The sequence below is a fragment of the Sycon ciliatum genome, chromosome 8, assembly GCF_964019385.1.
Source record: "Sycon ciliatum chromosome 8, ocSycCili1.1, whole genome shotgun sequence".
Lineage (NCBI taxonomy): Eukaryota > Metazoa > Porifera > Calcarea > Leucosolenida > Sycettidae > Sycon > Sycon ciliatum.
In genome coordinates, this window is record NC_088650.1 from 29356915 (window position 1) to 29373823 (window position 16909).

General features: G+C 46.2%; 1 protein-coding gene and 1 long non-coding RNA gene across 2 annotated transcripts; both read left to right on the forward strand.

The window, feature by feature from the left end:
* The first annotated feature begins 4786 nt into the window (after window positions 1-4786).
* Window positions 4787-10867, forward strand: LOC135822628 (uncharacterized). The gene is made up of 6 exons (XM_065335439.1): window positions 4787-4890; window positions 5264-5361; window positions 6949-6973; window positions 9038-9117; window positions 9798-10030; window positions 10251-10867. Exons 2-6 carry the CDS (start codon window positions 5334-5336, stop codon window positions 10347-10349), a joined length of 465 nt encoding a protein of 154 aa, XP_065191511.1. The 5' UTR covers window positions 4787-4890; window positions 5264-5333; the 3' UTR covers window positions 10350-10867.
* A 195-nt stretch (window positions 10868-11062) lies between these two features.
* On the forward strand, window positions 11063-16909 carry LOC135822629 (uncharacterized). Its single transcript, XR_010554522.1, has 4 exons — window positions 11063-11074; window positions 11733-11754; window positions 15446-15596; window positions 15985-16909. It is a non-coding gene; the product is annotated as an uncharacterized LOC135822629 (long non-coding RNA).

Sequence of the window (16909 nt, forward strand, 5' to 3'; positions counted from 1 at the left end):
GGCGTGTAATCCGTTAGCTGTAGTAGTGCTGGCGTAGGCTGTTCACGCTCTAGCTCTCCTGAAGTTTTAGTTTGTCGAGTGCAAACCGTTTGCTAAACGGCTTGCTTTGCACTTTTTCCTACACAGGGGAATTTTCCCTGCCATTCCCTCATGAATACTTCATCAGCTGGCTGCTGAGGACTACTGTACTGTGGAATAATACAATCATGTACAAATGTAGTCTGCACAGGTCGCGTAAGGTGCACAGTCGTGTCAGTCTTGCATGTTCGCTGCAGCGTACTTTGACCTTTGCGACTGGGCCAGGGTAGGATCTCCTTCAGTCCTTGTCTTGGCGGCACTCATAATCATGAGATGTGCATGACTTGTACTCTAATAGTTACGGTAGTTTGGAGTCCAGTGAAGACTGAAGTGAAGAGTGAAGTGCGCGAAGACATGAAGTGAGGGTACTTCTGGCGGGGACTTCCCCTGAGTGGTACTAGTTCATGTAAAATACTACTTAGTGGCTGAAATGGAGTCTGCGAGAGCTTAGAAAAAACTTAGTACATGTATTATTGTTACTTATAAGTGGTATCCATGAGGCATGACGCGACGTGACATGATGGACTGGAGATAGGATCTATAGGAGTACTGAAACGCAACCTGATCTGAGCAAGACTGTGTCTAGTCTCCGACTCACTCAGCTCCTCTTCACACACCCAACGCGAAACACACGACTCGACTGTGCTACGATTATAATATTATTATTATAATAATTATGTATGTACATGCAGCTGTACAGTACTAGCACATGGTATTATAACCCAATCACGTGCCTAGTTCAAAACTAGTAATAATAGTAGTATTAGATAAACCTTGTTATAGTTCACGCATTATTGTTAGATTGACCGCATGAATTGAAACAAGGTGGAGCATAATGAGGGTCAGAACCGGGTTCAACACACACATGGTTCAAATGGTACGCAGGGACCGGGGCTCTGCCAACCGCGGAAGGTTGTAGTAAGGTCACTGACACTGTTTCCGAACACAATGTCCTCCACCTTGTTTCAATCTAACAGTACCGTATTTCCCCGTAAGTTAGTTCTCCCCAATGACTAGTACCCCCTATAAAAAATACACTCTCCACTGCCGAGTTTATCACCCCAAAAGACAGTTCCCCCGAAAGATAGTAAGTTCGTACCCGTCCTACATGTACAGACACCGTACAGTACATACATCATACGTACATCGTACACATCGTATGTACGGACACTAGAGTTGCGAAGGCTTCCCACTGCGTGTCATTTACCCCACAGCCCCCCCCCCCCCCCCCCCATAGAAAAGTACTCTCCGAAAGATAGTAGAGTCTACCACCCCCGAAAGTTCGTACTCATGTGGCTGCTAAGTTCGAAAGTACTTACTAACAGTTTTAATACAATGTATACGGGGAAATAGGGTACTACTACTTCTAGCACATGTATGAGAGGGTTTTCCCCTGCTCGACACGCTACATCCCCATGACGTATGCTTGAGTCATGACTACAGTCAGTAAAGACATGGGTCACATGGCATGGCAATGATGGCATGGCATGATCTGATGCATCGAGGGCACTGCCGCGCACGCGCGCTAGGCGCTAGGCCGCTACGCCTACGGCGCTAGTGCCAGTACGGCAGTAGTGGCAGTACTAGTATAGTAGTGCAGTAACCATGGTAACTGAGTAAGCGCTGTAAGCGCGCTTAGCGCAGTAAGCACACACTCGCAGTTCGGCACTCGACGCGTCCGTCCTATGGCCACTAGTACTACTACTACTAGTACTACTACTAGTAGTACCAAGAGTACATAAACTTTTTTTTTTTTTTTTTTTTCATGTCATGAAAATAAATCCGAGAAGAAAGAAAAGGCCCAACCCTGCCCTGCCAGTTATTTGGACTTACGGGGGTCGCCATGGCAAATAATAAACATAAAACTGCACACGTTCGGGCTCTCCGCCTTCTCCGTGAAATTATAATACCGTAAAAGAAAACTAGAGGGGAAAAAAGAAGCAACAATGGGGAATAGGAACTGATTTAGGAACCACTTGCAGTCAGTTACACAGGGCAGCGGGCCTCGGCAACGGCCAAGGTAGCAGATGCATCCGCCACATCGCTGACGCGCATGGGGCGTCGCCGAGCACCACGCAAACAAACCATGCTGGAGCGAACCAGAGCAAAGCCAAGTCGGCAGCGAATCCACGCCATTACACGGTTGTACGGCTCCTTCGTCTTGTCGGACAGGAGCCCGGCAATCCGCTTATAGCAGGCTGTTGCCGACTTGCCCATGCCGCCTGTTGAGGAGAGAACGAGAGGTGAAAAAGTTGCATGTTCGATCTCTCGAACACGCTCCTCATAGCAGCGGCGTTTCTCCCGTTCGTGGCGCTGGTAGCAGGAGGGTACTGAGGTGGAGCGATTTGAAGCCGCGAAAGGGTTAAAAACCCGTACGTCGAAGAAAGTGCGGTCAAAACGCCCACCCCAGACACCACTCGCTGCTATATCCAGCCTAGCCTGGGGGTCCGTTATGGCAGAGCGGTAGCGGAATGCTTCCCCAGTTACCGGCTGCAGGTGTGGTTCAGTGGTGACGTTGTTGGCGACCCGTTTGAGGAGACCAGCCGTAACATCTCGTACCTCGTTGTGCCTCAGTGAGGGAAACCCACCCAGAGAGCACGACAAGGCGTGGGCGACGGTGAACGATGCACCACACGGGCAGATCGATGGAAGGTGGGCTGGCGGCCAGCCATAGCGGAGCGCAAGGCCATCCCGGAACTCACCCTTCGAGAGGGCAAAGCCATGGGCCTTCAGGGGTCTACAGGTCAGCCAAGCCGACGCACCCTTCTCCGCCGCCAGACCGACACAGAGCTGGATATCAGTGTTCTGCGTCAGGATGAACTCTTTGGCTGCTTGGGCCGTTGAAGTGCGGGTACGACTTGCCACCTCCCTCTTAGTGGACCGTACCAGGTCCAGCACATGGCCAATCTGGGTGTCCTGGTCCAGAATCTTGCGGACGAGCGCCGAGGTTATCGCTGCCGATGCCCGGAACTGGTCGCCCAAGGTGGTGGGGTCGACTAAGCCGAGGCCTCCTTCACGGCATGGGAAAGCAAGGACCCTTCGCTCACGTGAGTTTACTGGCTTACCGCACAGGGCAGGAATAAGGACATTGGTGATGGTGTCTTCCAGAGGGCCAAGATTTTCAGCAGCACACTCCATGACTCTGCACAGGAAGGACCAGCGATGCTTCAGGCCTTGTGTGAATGCTGCATAGGCAGCCTGTGGCTGGGTTTCGGCAATCTTGGCCAAGGACACGATCTCGTCTTTCCACCCGTTTGCCTTCTGGGAAACATAGCTCTGGACGAACTCCGTCGATCCGAGTGCAGCACCTAGAAACCGGTGGCCGTCGGTGGTAATGTGCACACCGGTCCCTGCAAAGGCGTCCTCAGCTTCCGTCAGGTGACCGGCCTTGACAACCAGGACTGATTTCTCAGCATTTGCTGCGTACCCATATGCCGGTCCTTTCTGTCGCAGAATATCCCACCAAGCGCGTAGTCGTTGGACTCTGCCGCCCGCGGAGGAGTCGTCTGCAAACCACATCTGGATCGTTCCCTCAGCCGAGAGAGCACGAATGAGGGGTAGAATGCCCAGCGCATACATCAGCATCGCGATGGGATCGCCTTGGGTGGTGCCCTCTGCCGACATGATGACGCTGCCCCCAACAAACAGCTTTGCGGGTTGTCGGTAGCTGTTAATAACGACTGTCGCCAGGGATGGGCATAGGTGACGCATGTTGCGCAGGCATGCTTCCCTGTTCAGCGTGTTAAACGCATTCGTGGCATCTGCCATTAAGACCGCTTCGGTATCCTCCTGGTCGAACGCCTGCTGCATGGCATGTATCGCCGCCTCGATCCCGCAGTCCTGGCCTGCACAGAGTTGAAGGGTGCCAGCTGCCTCTTGAATATCCTCACCAATTACGTACAGGATGGCCTTGCCCACCACTCTCCGCATCACCTCGCCAATCCCAACGGGTCTAACCCCCGGGTTCTTGTTGAGGGGGATGAGTCGGGATGCCAGGTACGCTTCCAGCGATCGGGGGTCGACAAATTCATAAACCAGAGTGTGCAACTCGGGATGGTTCCTGTGGGAGCGTAATTCGTGCACTACGTCATTTCTGACGGCATGGTAAGCCACAGGTACGGTGAAAAGTTGCGTAACCAGTCGCGGTGGTGCAGGTCACTGAGTTTGTCCTGATTTCGGTTTTTTGAGACGGATAGCCTGGTGACTTTACTTGTCGGTGGATGTATGCAGCGTACACAGTCACACAAAACACCGAAATCCTGGAACAGGACGTCTAAAATCAAGCAAACTAACTTGGCTGATTTCCGGGCTATGAAACATGAAAATTTGAGCTGTACGCAAGTCGCGGCTTGGCTGACCTCATCAGGGTGACGTAGTGCACGAACTGCGCTGTTTCAGATCTGATATGCACAGTTGCACACTCTGGTTTATGTACTCTTGGTAGTACAAGTACATGTTTTTTGTCTAGTGTAGATCTACTACTAAGTACTAGTAGATCTACTAGCCCTGGCTCTAATACTTGTACTAGTAATAGTGCCATAACCAGGGAGTCGCCCCCGACTCCCTGCCATTACCATGATTACTTACTAGTGGCTAGGCTAAAAAAGTAAAAGTAGGCCTAGATCTACAACCTGCATGCATGCGCGCGCGCAGTCTAATAATATTAATATTCGCGGGATCCGCGTTATTAGCATCACTTGAATGTTCAGAAACACACAAGCTATAGCCTTCGCTTCCGCAGGCCACCACTATGCCTTTACACCTTAGTGGCGAATGCAGACCTCACGACACAAGTGAGTCAGGGGAGAGGAGGTGAGTCTCTGCAAGGTAAAAAATGAAAAATTCAATTATTATTATTTTCAAATCGAGGCGCGTTACTAGTAGTAGTACTGCACAGACAGTCAGTGCAAGTAAGTAATACTACTAATAGTATTACTTACTATTACTTATTAGTATTACTTAGTATTACTAATACTGTAGTGACTAGTGTAATACTAGTTACAGGGGTAAGTAGCCCATGTAGTCATGTAGAGAGATACACTTGACTGACGTGACGTGAAGGAGATCTGAGATCTCAGTACAGTACTAATACTAGTAGCTGGTTGTTTCGGGAGCGCTCTGGATCATAGGATAGGAGCGTTGAGCTTCATTCGTGGAAATTTTCTTCCGCTTACTGTGATGTTAGGCGTCATTTAGGGTGAGTGCATCGGAGTACAAGAGATGAAAGGAAAGTCTGCACTTTCGAGATTTCAGCAATGGATATCACGCCACAAAGTCCGAAAGGTTAGCCCAATGAGTGGATAGTCCTTTGGCTGTTTGAAGATTTGTTTTTCATGTCGATTTAAATCACCGCTGTCATTTTGCACGCAGCAGAATCTTACGCGCTTGCACCGCGGTGCCGGTGATGAGCTGTTTATCAATGACTATGTCTGAGGGGAGACAGTAGTATCTTTGCTGAGTTCATTTTAAAATTGTTTTGGGTTTTAGTTGCATTTCTATTATTGATCAAGGTGGTATTTTTGCCTGTACAAGATGCTTGAGTAAGACTTGTGAGTATCTTTGCTGCACCGCTCTTTTCGATAGACTATCGAAAAGAGCGGTGCAGCAAAGGCTATAGCAAAGCCTATAGCCGTATAGGCTAAAGGCTATATGCAATACTGACTGTGTGATACAGTCCCTTCGGGAACGGATACGATAAATTTATTTATTTATTTTTTTAATTGCATATTAGGCTTATAGCGTTGGTCTTTGATTTTGATCGTTTTATCACTATAAGGGGCCGTCCGTAAATACATGCATTTACTTAGAGACCTCTAACAGGCGTTTCTGGTGGGTGGGTTCGCCTGCAAGGCGTTTCTAAAAAATACATTTTGGAGTGCATGCATACCATGCCGTGCGTGCATGTACATGATGTAGCTCTGCTACAGCTAGTACAGGTAGGCGTTGAGACGCACTACACTGCACTGCACGCGTCACGGCAGATTAGACAGGGAGACAGGGACACATACAATGTAACTGTTCGCTATAAAGGGTCAATTTTGTATAGGTTCACACAGGGGCATGGAAAAGGGTTCGCTATAATTATCACGAAATTCGCTATAAGCGAGTTTGTTATAATTGAAGTCAACTGTACTGTATACAATAGTCGTGTACATGTACATGTGCATAGTGTGGTGTTCATTATGACTATGAGTGGTATTATCTGCATTTTGGGGGGGGGGGCGTTTCTGGGGGTGGGTGGGTCAAGAAAGAAACGCCTGTTATATGTCTCTAAGTAAATACATGTATTTAGGGACGGGCCCTGAGCGATACATTACTATGACCGATACTGCGTGTACTGTATGCACGTGGAGTATCAAAAGACTCAGCGTGCCGTACTTATGCACGCTGCATAGTTGGTTGCAGCATACGTCCTGTGTACTCATGCTTTGAGAAATGCACCCTATCATGCCTATGCAGCCAAGGCTCCTGACACACAACGTCAGCATATCCTCACAATGGAGGCATTTTGGACAACTCATACTACAAGAAGAAGTCACGAAAAAATACCTTGGGCCAAATAATGAATTGTTCAGAAAGAAGTAACTTCCTGTGCGCCTCTGACACCACTTGATTTCACATCAATTACTTTCACCGATGCAAAAATAATGTAGTAGAGGTCTTTTGAAAATTGAATTTGATCACTATAGGCGATATAATTATTACTATAGACGATTATTACTATACGCGTTAACTGTGTATACTTAGTTTTGGCAAATTAAAATGAATTTGAGAAGATAATCACTATAGCCGCCAACCTTATAGGCGATATGTACTGTATTAGTTAAATTACGCATGTTCTTTCATTGCATTTAACTTTGTACTTTACAGGTGGAGCAGCCAGATTTCGCAACAGGTAAGGGCTCTCTCACCTGATCTTTATCAGTGGTTACGATGACTTGTTTACACAGTATTTTGGCTGAATAGCTGTGGTGGTCATTGGTAACATGCTTGCAGGGTACAACTTACAGCCTGTTTGGGCGCGTTCCTGTCATTCGAGTTGAACCCGAGTTGAGCCATGGCGTGAAAGTTGTAGCCTGCAGGCACGGTGACCATGTGACTTGTGCCCGCATGAGCACGCGACCGCTTATTCAACTACAGTGCGTATCGGTTATAGCGTGGTCGTGTAAAAGAATATACTGCCTACAAGAATGAACCCTCATGTTTTCATAATCATAACATGGATTTCAAGTGCACATTTATTCTTCCAAGCAATTTTATCCCATAGTAGAATATATCGGTCCTAAGCTTGGACTTTGTGTAGCGAAACATGCCAGATTAGTACAACGTGTATCGCCTGTAGTAATAACATCTGTCCAATTCCGTTCTGATGTGACTCTCGTTGCGTCGTAGTGCTGCAGATTCAACTGTTGTGGCCATGTACCTCATTTTGCATAGCCACATGTAAGCTTATGGGACTATGACCACCCACATGGACAGAAGTACTGCGTTGCATTGAACGATGATTTTCCTGCCCCTGCGCACATGCATATGATATGCCACACTTGATTTATCGTGTGTAAGAAATATCGGAAATAAGAATAGAAAGTCGTTTTTCAAACACCCACGCTATAACCGATACCTACTGTATGTTCGATTGGGAATACGGGCCGAACCCTGCATCGCAGCTTTCTCGGACCAAAATCAGTCGTCTCAGCGTCCGAAAGACTACAACATACGGGCCAATCGCGGTTATACGTGCTTTTATGAGAACAGAATGGCGCCTTTAGTGACATTTTGCATACAAATCCCCATCTAGTATGGTGCAGTCAACCAGTTTCGGTGGAAGTACAGTAAATATCGGATATAACGTGCCCCTTTGATTTTCGAAAATTTATCACTATATCCGGTGCATCACTATAGCCGATTTGCATGTTTGACCGACACATGGCACATGACTGCACATGAAATGATGCGTACACGCTGGAAAAAGCATGCTGAAAGTGCATGCATGCTCCGCGGACTGTGTACCGGTGCATGACACAGAGCAGTGCATGGCAGTGCAGTACGAGTACAGACTGTACATGTACTAGAACTTCGATACATCATGTGGCATGGCTGCTTCTTCAGCGTGTTTCTACTCGGTGTCCAACGAGTTGCATAGAGCCAGAAATAGACATGAGTGGCTGTGTACGTGAGTTGGCAACATCATCGTGAGAGGCAACACAGCCAGAAACGGACAAGAGCATGCAGAAAGATACAGAAAAGGACAAGACCATACAAAGGGAGCGAGGGGTAGCGCAGCCAGAAAAGGACATGTGCATACAGAAACGTGTGATCATCACTCTTGATCATTATATGCGATATTTTCCTGTACATTTGATATGGTTTGCTTCCTGAAGTCCATCACAATAAGCGATATATCGGTATAGCCGATAATAGTGTATATAGTGATATTTTAGCTGTATTTTTTTCTGATTTGATTTTGATTTTGACGTGTTCTATCACTATAACCGGTATATCATTATATCCGGTCACTTTATAAACGATACTTACTGTACGCGAATTCGATTGGGTATAAAGGAGGAACGGAGCGTCGCAGCTTCCTCGGACCAAGACCATTCAGCTCTGCACTCCGAAGACTCCAACTTTTGAAAATTTGATTCTAGGCTTAACCTCCCCTTTAACTCTGCCTGAGGTTATGGGTGTGCTGATGCAGAAGAAGCACTCCGCTTGAATATCGAATGTCCTGGTTTCACATTTACACATGCATTTGCAACAATAGACGGAATTCCCAGACTGGTAGAGTGCTCAACGCCACAAGGATACAGCAATACCAGTTATACCACAAAGGTGAATCAGTTGTCAGAGCATTGCCTTAGCTTTGCTATGTGCATGAAACGCAGCGTTCCAACAGTTACAACTATAACTTGGCCGGCTGTCACGTCATTATGTTATTTCTGTGTTTTCGTCTCCGCAGTGGAGTAAGCTTGGTGAATCTGAAGGAATCGTGGCGCTTCTACGAGGAGCTGAAGAAGTATCTGTCTGAGGATGTGGAAGGTAATTTATATAGTATTGTTGTAACCAACCTTTCTCCACCTGCTCCCAGTCCCGTGTCATCTCCACACTCAGACAATTGGACGACGATAACTACATTTAGAAAGACTGTTCATTACAAGACGACGGCGGAAACACAACTAGACATGACGAACTCAAGACGAAGACTGCTTTTCACACCACAGCAACACGCGCATGCACCAACATCATGTACACACCATGTACACACCATGTACACACGATGTACACACAACGTACACAAAATAACGTACTACAAAAGTGTTAGTGACGTGGAAGTCGGAAATATAACCAATTATGTACGAGACTGAATGCTAGTAGGCCGTTGGTCAGCACTTGACAGTTGCAGACATTTTAAAGATTATCAAGCATTGAGTTTTCTCACTTTTCTGGTCTCTTCACGATCACTAATACTCTGGAGACCAGCTCTAGATCACTGAGTATCTATAGATTACTGACCAGCCATAGATCCTTAAAACATGTGTAGCTCAGTAAGGCGTGGCATATTCGAGTAGGGCATAGAGTACAGGAACCCAAGACACGGTGGATAGCATGTGGTGCAACGCATTCTCTGCTGGCCGTATGCAGTGTTCTCCCCCAGCATAGAGCATGCAATGCTACGAATCAATGTATTGCACTATTTGTTCTACTGTGCTTGGTCGTAGAGAAGCTAGCCAGGTCCATTTGCGCCGAAGTGCTCGGCACGGACACGAACTTTCAGTCAAACATCGAGGATTACATGTCCACGGCGTCCATTAAGCGCCATCACTTCCTCGAAGGCACCCTGTGTTTCTGGATGTCCAAGGTGGATGCAGCGCAAGCAACTGGCTACAGTTTGTTTGCAATGCTGGAGAGTATCGATAAACGTGTTGCTAAGAGCTGCGAGCACTTTCTAAAGGTAGGCACTTCGTAGCGGAATGCTATTTTAATACTTGTGTACTGTGATATTTTGTACTTCTGTAGTTGTAAAGCGAATGCATCAAAATTCATGGGGTTTGATATGAGCAAAAGAACATCCGTCAGCTGCAGGCTGTGTACTTGGCATATTTTTAGTGTTGATCTTTGTGCTCTGTCCTGTGCGTTGTCAATTTCCACGCTACACTGCGGCAATCTCACAGGACTCGCACAGGTGCTTGTATGATACTACCAGCACTGAAGTCTTCACAGAGCTGTGTAGTTTGAGCCGTACGGGGTTTGCAGCCAATATGCAGAGGTGAAATTTTCTATCACAATGTCACCTACATTATCGTTGTATCACTTGTGCCAGTGTGGGTGCTGAGTCTGGTGCCAGTGTTGGTGCTGAGTCTGGTGCATGTCAGTGAGAGTAATGCTTTGGTGCCAGTATTGGTGATGAGTTTTATACCAGACACTCTTTGTCTGTTTCAGTCTACAGGGATTTGGCTAGTGGTCAGTGATAGTGAGTTAGGAAAGTAGTTGTTTGATTACTACAGTTGTCATGTCTCTCTCTATGAATAGTATTCCTTTAATAGGTACTTTGTGAACAGACTCGTTCTGCCATGTCTACTTTGTAGTGAGATGTACTGACAATTGCTGATTGCATTGCTCCTCATCACAGTGTGGCTGTCCATTTCGGTCAGTATCTTAATGCTACTCTGGTGTTCCGTGTGTGCACATGCATACGCATGTACATGTGTGTGTGTATGTAATGTGTGTGTGTTTGTTTGTGTGTTTGCATGTGGATATGCGTATGTGTGTGTTCTTGTGTGTGCACGTGTGTTTTTGTGTGTGTGTGTGTGTGTGTGTGTTTGTGTGTGCAAATGTGTATGTGTTGGTTGTGTGTTGGTTGTGTGTGTGTGTTTGCGTGTGTACATGTGTATGTGTTGGTTGTGTGTCTGTGTGTGTGTGCGTGTGTGTGTGCGTGTGTGTACACGTGCGCACCCAACGGTGATGAACGTCTGGGCACTTATGCAGCTTGAAAGAGGTAAGCGATCAAATGTCCTGTGTTGGATCAATATAGATGAACGCACTCACAACTCCACTAAGTCTCCTGGCAAGAGTCCCTTGCTCTGACCTTGTACAACTCCGATAGTGCCACATAATTTTTGCAATGTTTGGGCTTGAATCCATTTTGTATAACTATTATGATGGAGGATTTTTCTGGGATAGTTTTGCTTGTGGCACAATAAGTGGTAGTATCAGCACTAAATGTTGAGCCAGATCAAAACTCTGTTCTTCTTTCTCTGTGGATTGAAACTGTGTTTTCAAGTTTACACGGCCACCTTGATCAAGTCCGAACTAGATTCAAATAGACTCGGATGGAGAGCCAAGGGTTAATTTATAAGAAAGAACATGCCAGTTAGTTGTAGAACGTCAGTACCGTCGGTCAGTGTCGTGCAATGTTACCGCATGAGCTGATTGTTTAGTAACTGGTGGTGTTAGTGGACATTATAGCGTAGCTTGTAGTTCCTTGGTCCTTTTTCATTCTTATAGATTCAAATAAATCAGTGTACAGCTTGTGTGAGAGTCAGTCAGGTTGACTATCCTTGTAAATAAGCATATTCTTGTGTAATGTTTTCCCCTTTTTGTTCATTTTCTGATTCTGACTCCTGCTGCACATACAACCGGGTGCCTGGTATCAGTGAGTGACCCTGCGACAGTGAGGTAAGTTACTCTCCTATGTCTTGAGAGGGTTTGCTGAGTTAACCATTCTGATTTTAGTCTTAGAAATGTGTTTGCTGTTAGAATCTGCTTGGTTGGTGTTCACTGGGGTAAAAAATTATACCGGTATGCATTTAAAAAATGTGACGTGTTCGCATACAGGGCTGGTCGAGAACCGCCTTTCCGCTTCCGTGGGACAACACCACCCCATGATCAAGCGTCAGATGCCACTCCTAAATAATGGAGAGGATAGATTGTTGTGATCTCGAACTCGTCAGTCACTGAACTGATTTTATTGTAAAGAAGACACGAACTTATAGAGTGTGAAGAAGAGTATAGCGAGATAGAGAGCGGTAGAAGGAGAGCCACTGGACAGCTGGATAGTGTATCAATAAGCGCACGAGGGGAAGGCTAGACAGTATGTCTCTAGACATCAATAGGTATTGTACGAAAGGCCAGTCAATAGCACTAAGGAGTGAAGTCAACCACAACACAGACAATAGCTTCGAAGAGACAATCATGACAGGCATGATACGGATGATATAACATCTCCCCTTTCAAGCAAAGAGTGAAAACAGAGGGCAAAGAGGCCAAATAGAACTGGAGCATTTGAGCCAGCAGAGAAAGAGCGCAACCATGCGTTATGTGGAAGGAGTGTGAGCACAAAGAGCAAGACGCAGAGATCACAGTGCGACTCTACGAGTACACAATTATAAGTCATGTAGAAAGTACATGGAGTTGTATGTATGTCAGCATCGCACTCACGGACAGCATGACTGTTTGGTGCTGTGGTGGAACTTACAGTAACACCACCCACGGATTTCTGACTTGTGTCACGGTGGCGCTGCGAGTCTTTGTCTGTAGCTGAGCAATCACGCCAAGGGTGAGCTGCACCACCACAGACTCGATGGATCGTTACTACACTGAGGCAACGGTGTCGGAGGTCGAGCAGTACGACGTGTTGTCTGAGGTTTCCGCCGCGTTTGCGAGGGGCGGTGAACCCGGGAGAGACTTTCGGAGCGCCATCTCTGTCCTCTCCGTTCGCAGGTAAGTTTCGGCCTGCTCGACAGTTGTGGTAGCAGTCTGAGGCGCTTGACGGAGGAGGAAGACTTGGGCATCGGCCGGGAGGGCCACGATCAGTTGTTCTCGAACGAGGAGGTCGTTGACGTCGGCCGAGAACTATGCAGGAGCTGCAATGAGACTTACACGAGGAGCTGCGACCGGTAGGAACGCGGAGGCAAGGAGGCTGCTTAGAGGCAGACGGACGGATTCTGCGTAGAGGTAGACGGACGGATTCTGTTTAGAGGCAGACGGGCGGATTCTGCTTAGAGGCAGACGGACGGTTTCTGCTTAGAGACAGACGGACGGTATCTGCAGTGAGGCAGACGAACGGTTTCTGCAATGAGGCAGAATTGCTAGAGAGAGCCTGAGTGAGAGGGCTAAAACGGGTACAAAGGAGTACAGTTTGAGGACTACATTGCAAGCAACTCGGCTGGATTCGTAATCAAGCCGCTTCTGACACCATGTTGTGATCTCGAACTCGTCAGTCACTGAACTGATTTTATTGTAAAGAAGACACGAACTTATAGAGTGTGAAGAAGAGTATAGCGAGATAGAGAGCGGTAGAAGGAGAGCCACTGGACAGCTGGATAGTGTATCAATAAGCGCACGAGGGGAAGGCTAGACAGTATGTCTCTAGACATCAATAGGTATTGTACGAAAGGCCAGTCAATAGCACTAAGGAGTGAAGTCAACCACAACACAGACAATAGCTTCAGACAATCATGACAGGCATGATACGGATGATATAACATAGATCAGATCCACCAACCAGAGGCTAAAGGCCGAAATCCCATTTGCCACATCCATGTTTTCCTCCCAGTAAAAGTGTTTCGTGGACAGTGTACTCAATGACTGGACAGTATCAGAGAGAGACAGACAGATAGACTGACAGACAGACAGACAGGGAGAGAGAGAGAGAGAGAGAGAGACGGAGAGAGAGAGAGAGAGAAAGACGGAGACAGACTGACTTTGATGCTTTGAGCCGGATTAAAATTGCTTTGTTGTTCATTATACTTCACTATGGTCTGTTCGGCCAGTAACTGGGCTACGCTGAGGAGACCTAACAAAACAGTTAGCTGTCCATAGATAGCTACTTACAAGTATAACTCTGAGGAAGGCAGTGAGCTTTGCACGAGGGTGGATAACTTTGACTCTTATCAGAAAGAGGGGTCAACCGAGCTGAAAGAGCGTACTTATATTTATTGCATGCGCTGTTACCTGACGCCGCGTATAGGATCATATTGTTACAATCAAATATTTGCAGATTTTGCCCCTTGTCTCAGGTGCCTTTTCTCTAGGTAATACATAATCCAAAATTTGATAATAATATAAATATTTTATTATTATGCTCTTAAAGAGGTTTTGCATGATATCACTGCAGAGGCTTTGTGTAAAATGTGAAACAGTACTGGTTTGTAGTGAGATTGACTGGGAAACGTGCTGGTTTGTAGTGAGATTGACTGGGAAACGTGCTGGTTTGTAGTGAGATTGACTGGGAAACGTGCTGGTTTGTAGTGAGATTGACTGGGAAACGTGCTGGTTTGTAGTGAGATTGCCTGGGAAACGTACTGGTTTGTAGTGAGATTGACTGGAAAACGTGCTGGTTTGTAGTGAGATTGACTGGGAAACGTGCTGGTTTGTAGTGAGATTGACTGGGAAACGTGCTGGTTTGTAGTGAGATTGACTGGGAAACGTGCTGGTTTGTAGTGAGATTGACTGGGAAACGTGCTGGTTTGTAGTGAGATTGACTGGGAAACGTGCGGGTTTGTAGTGAGATTGACTGGGAAACGTGCGGGTTTTTAGTGAGGTTGACTGGGAAACGTGCTGGTTTGTAATGAGATTGACTGGGAAACGTGCTGGTTTGTAGTGAGATTGACTGGGAAACGTGCTGGTTTGTAGTGAGATTGACTGGGAAACGTGCTGGTTTGTAGTGAGATTGACTGGGAAACGTGCTGGTTTGTAATGAGATTGACTGGGAAACGTGCTGGTTTGTAGTGAGATTGACTGGGAAATGTGCTGGTTGGTAATGAGATTGACTGGGAAACGTGCTAGTTTGTAATGAGACTGACTGGGAAAGGTGCTGGTTTGTAATGAGATTGACTGGGAAACGTGCTGGTTTTTGGTGAGATTGACTGGAAAACGTGCTGGTTTGTAGTGAGATTGACAGGGAAACGTGCTGGTTTGTAATGAGATTGACTGGGAAACGTGCTGGTTTGTGGTGAGATTGACTGGGAAACGTGCTTTTTTTTAATGAGATTGACACGGAAACGTGCTGGTTTGTAGTGAGATTGACTGGGAAACGTGCTAGTGTGTGGTGAGATTGACTGGGAATCCAGTTCCACGACGGTGTACCGCTGGTTTATCAATGCCACTCCATGTGAAATGTTGCAATTGAGAGCATGATCGCAAAACTTCTTTGTCCTTCAAAGCTGGTGTGGCTTCATAAGTACTAGTCGTTCATAAAATATCCATATTAAATATGGATATTTTATTTTAAAGGTGGTGGGGATAGCATTATTTTTTATTTTTTATTTTTTTTAGATCCGAACTTTGTATTGTGGTTGTGGGTGTTCTCGGTCAACAAACATTGCGTATGCCAATACTCGTATGTGATTTCTTGGCACTCTTTCAGATGGGGTGCCGACGGAATTGTCTTCTCCGAACTCACGCTGGAGCATCGCAAGATACTGTGCAAGCGTCTGCAGCCGAACATCGACCAAGGGCAACTGAACGACTTGGCGGATTTCTTGATGGAGAGCTCGTATCCACAGGGATGCTCCAAAGTAAGTATCACTGTTGCCTAGAACAATCAGTCCAATCTGAAGATTTGCATTTGCAAAAGTCACATCTACTAACGCAATGTTCTGCGTTGTAGGTGAGAACAATCGACGGGCTCCGTTTTCTGTGAATACTCCTACTGGTAACCATCCTACGCTTTTCCTGAGCGCTGGAAAGAACCTTGTTTCATGAATATGAACAGGATTATGGAATGCCCACCCCACGGAATATCCGTTATTATTCAACCAACTACCGTGGCAAAGTCTGTGATAGAGCACGTCATTTTGTTGTTTTCTTTGCCTATTTGAAATGTTTGCCACTGCCGAATAGGGATGTTGTTTTCTCGCGGCACAGTTTTGCTGGTTTGTTTCTTGTTCCTCTCTGCTCGGGTAGATTGTGGCCGGTCGTGCCCGTGAGCACGGTCTGATGTTCTTCGAGGCCCTGCTGGATTTGTGGCTGGACAGTAACGGCTCTGCCAGTGCACGGCAGTACCTGAATGCGCTTGAGATGGTCAGCGCAAGTGCAACTGCTTATGCTAAGCGTGTGCTTCAGCCGGACCAGTGGTGACTGCTACACAACGCACCTGAGACCCCTGTGGCGAACACACAATAAGTGCTTTTATGCTGACTATTTCTGAGTGGTGAATGTCATTCACGCCTGGAGAATACTGCTCTAAGTTATGAATTGTAAGTCTGAATTCTCCCTTTGTTCATGCCATTTACACTGGGCATTGCAGCAGAATAGCACACAGCCATTCAGACGAATTGCCTTGTTTGCTAATTCGAAAAGCATAACTTTGAGGTGTAGATATTTCTCCATAAATACCTGGAAAGTCTATTTGTTCAGAGAGTTGATACTAATCTCCACGTAGAATGCAAGATAAAGTCGTGCGCTTGATGCAGATTTGATAGAATTGCAAAGTAGTTCTATTCAATCAACCAAGTCTTCAGTTACCGTTGACATTTTTGGTCAGTGACCATCACCAAGAGACTGAATTGCGAACTAATTTTTGTATACTTGCTGCTGATATTGTTGATTCTTCATTTCCCATGGGACGGTTCGAGGTTCATATTATCCCCGGCGTTTGGATACTTGGTTTAGCTGATCAGACGTGTTGACAAGTGCAGTGTCAGCATTTGCAATATTATAATCAGAAGTGTCTAATTTTGACAAAATATTTTTCTTTTATTGATTTTATAATTCTGAACCTGTTGTCAGGCCTAGGGTTCCTTCTGTCAAAATCTACTTCAAAGTATTTTAGGTTTTTTTCAAATTGAAAATTTTGTTGATGATATTTGATAATAATTCTCAAAAAATA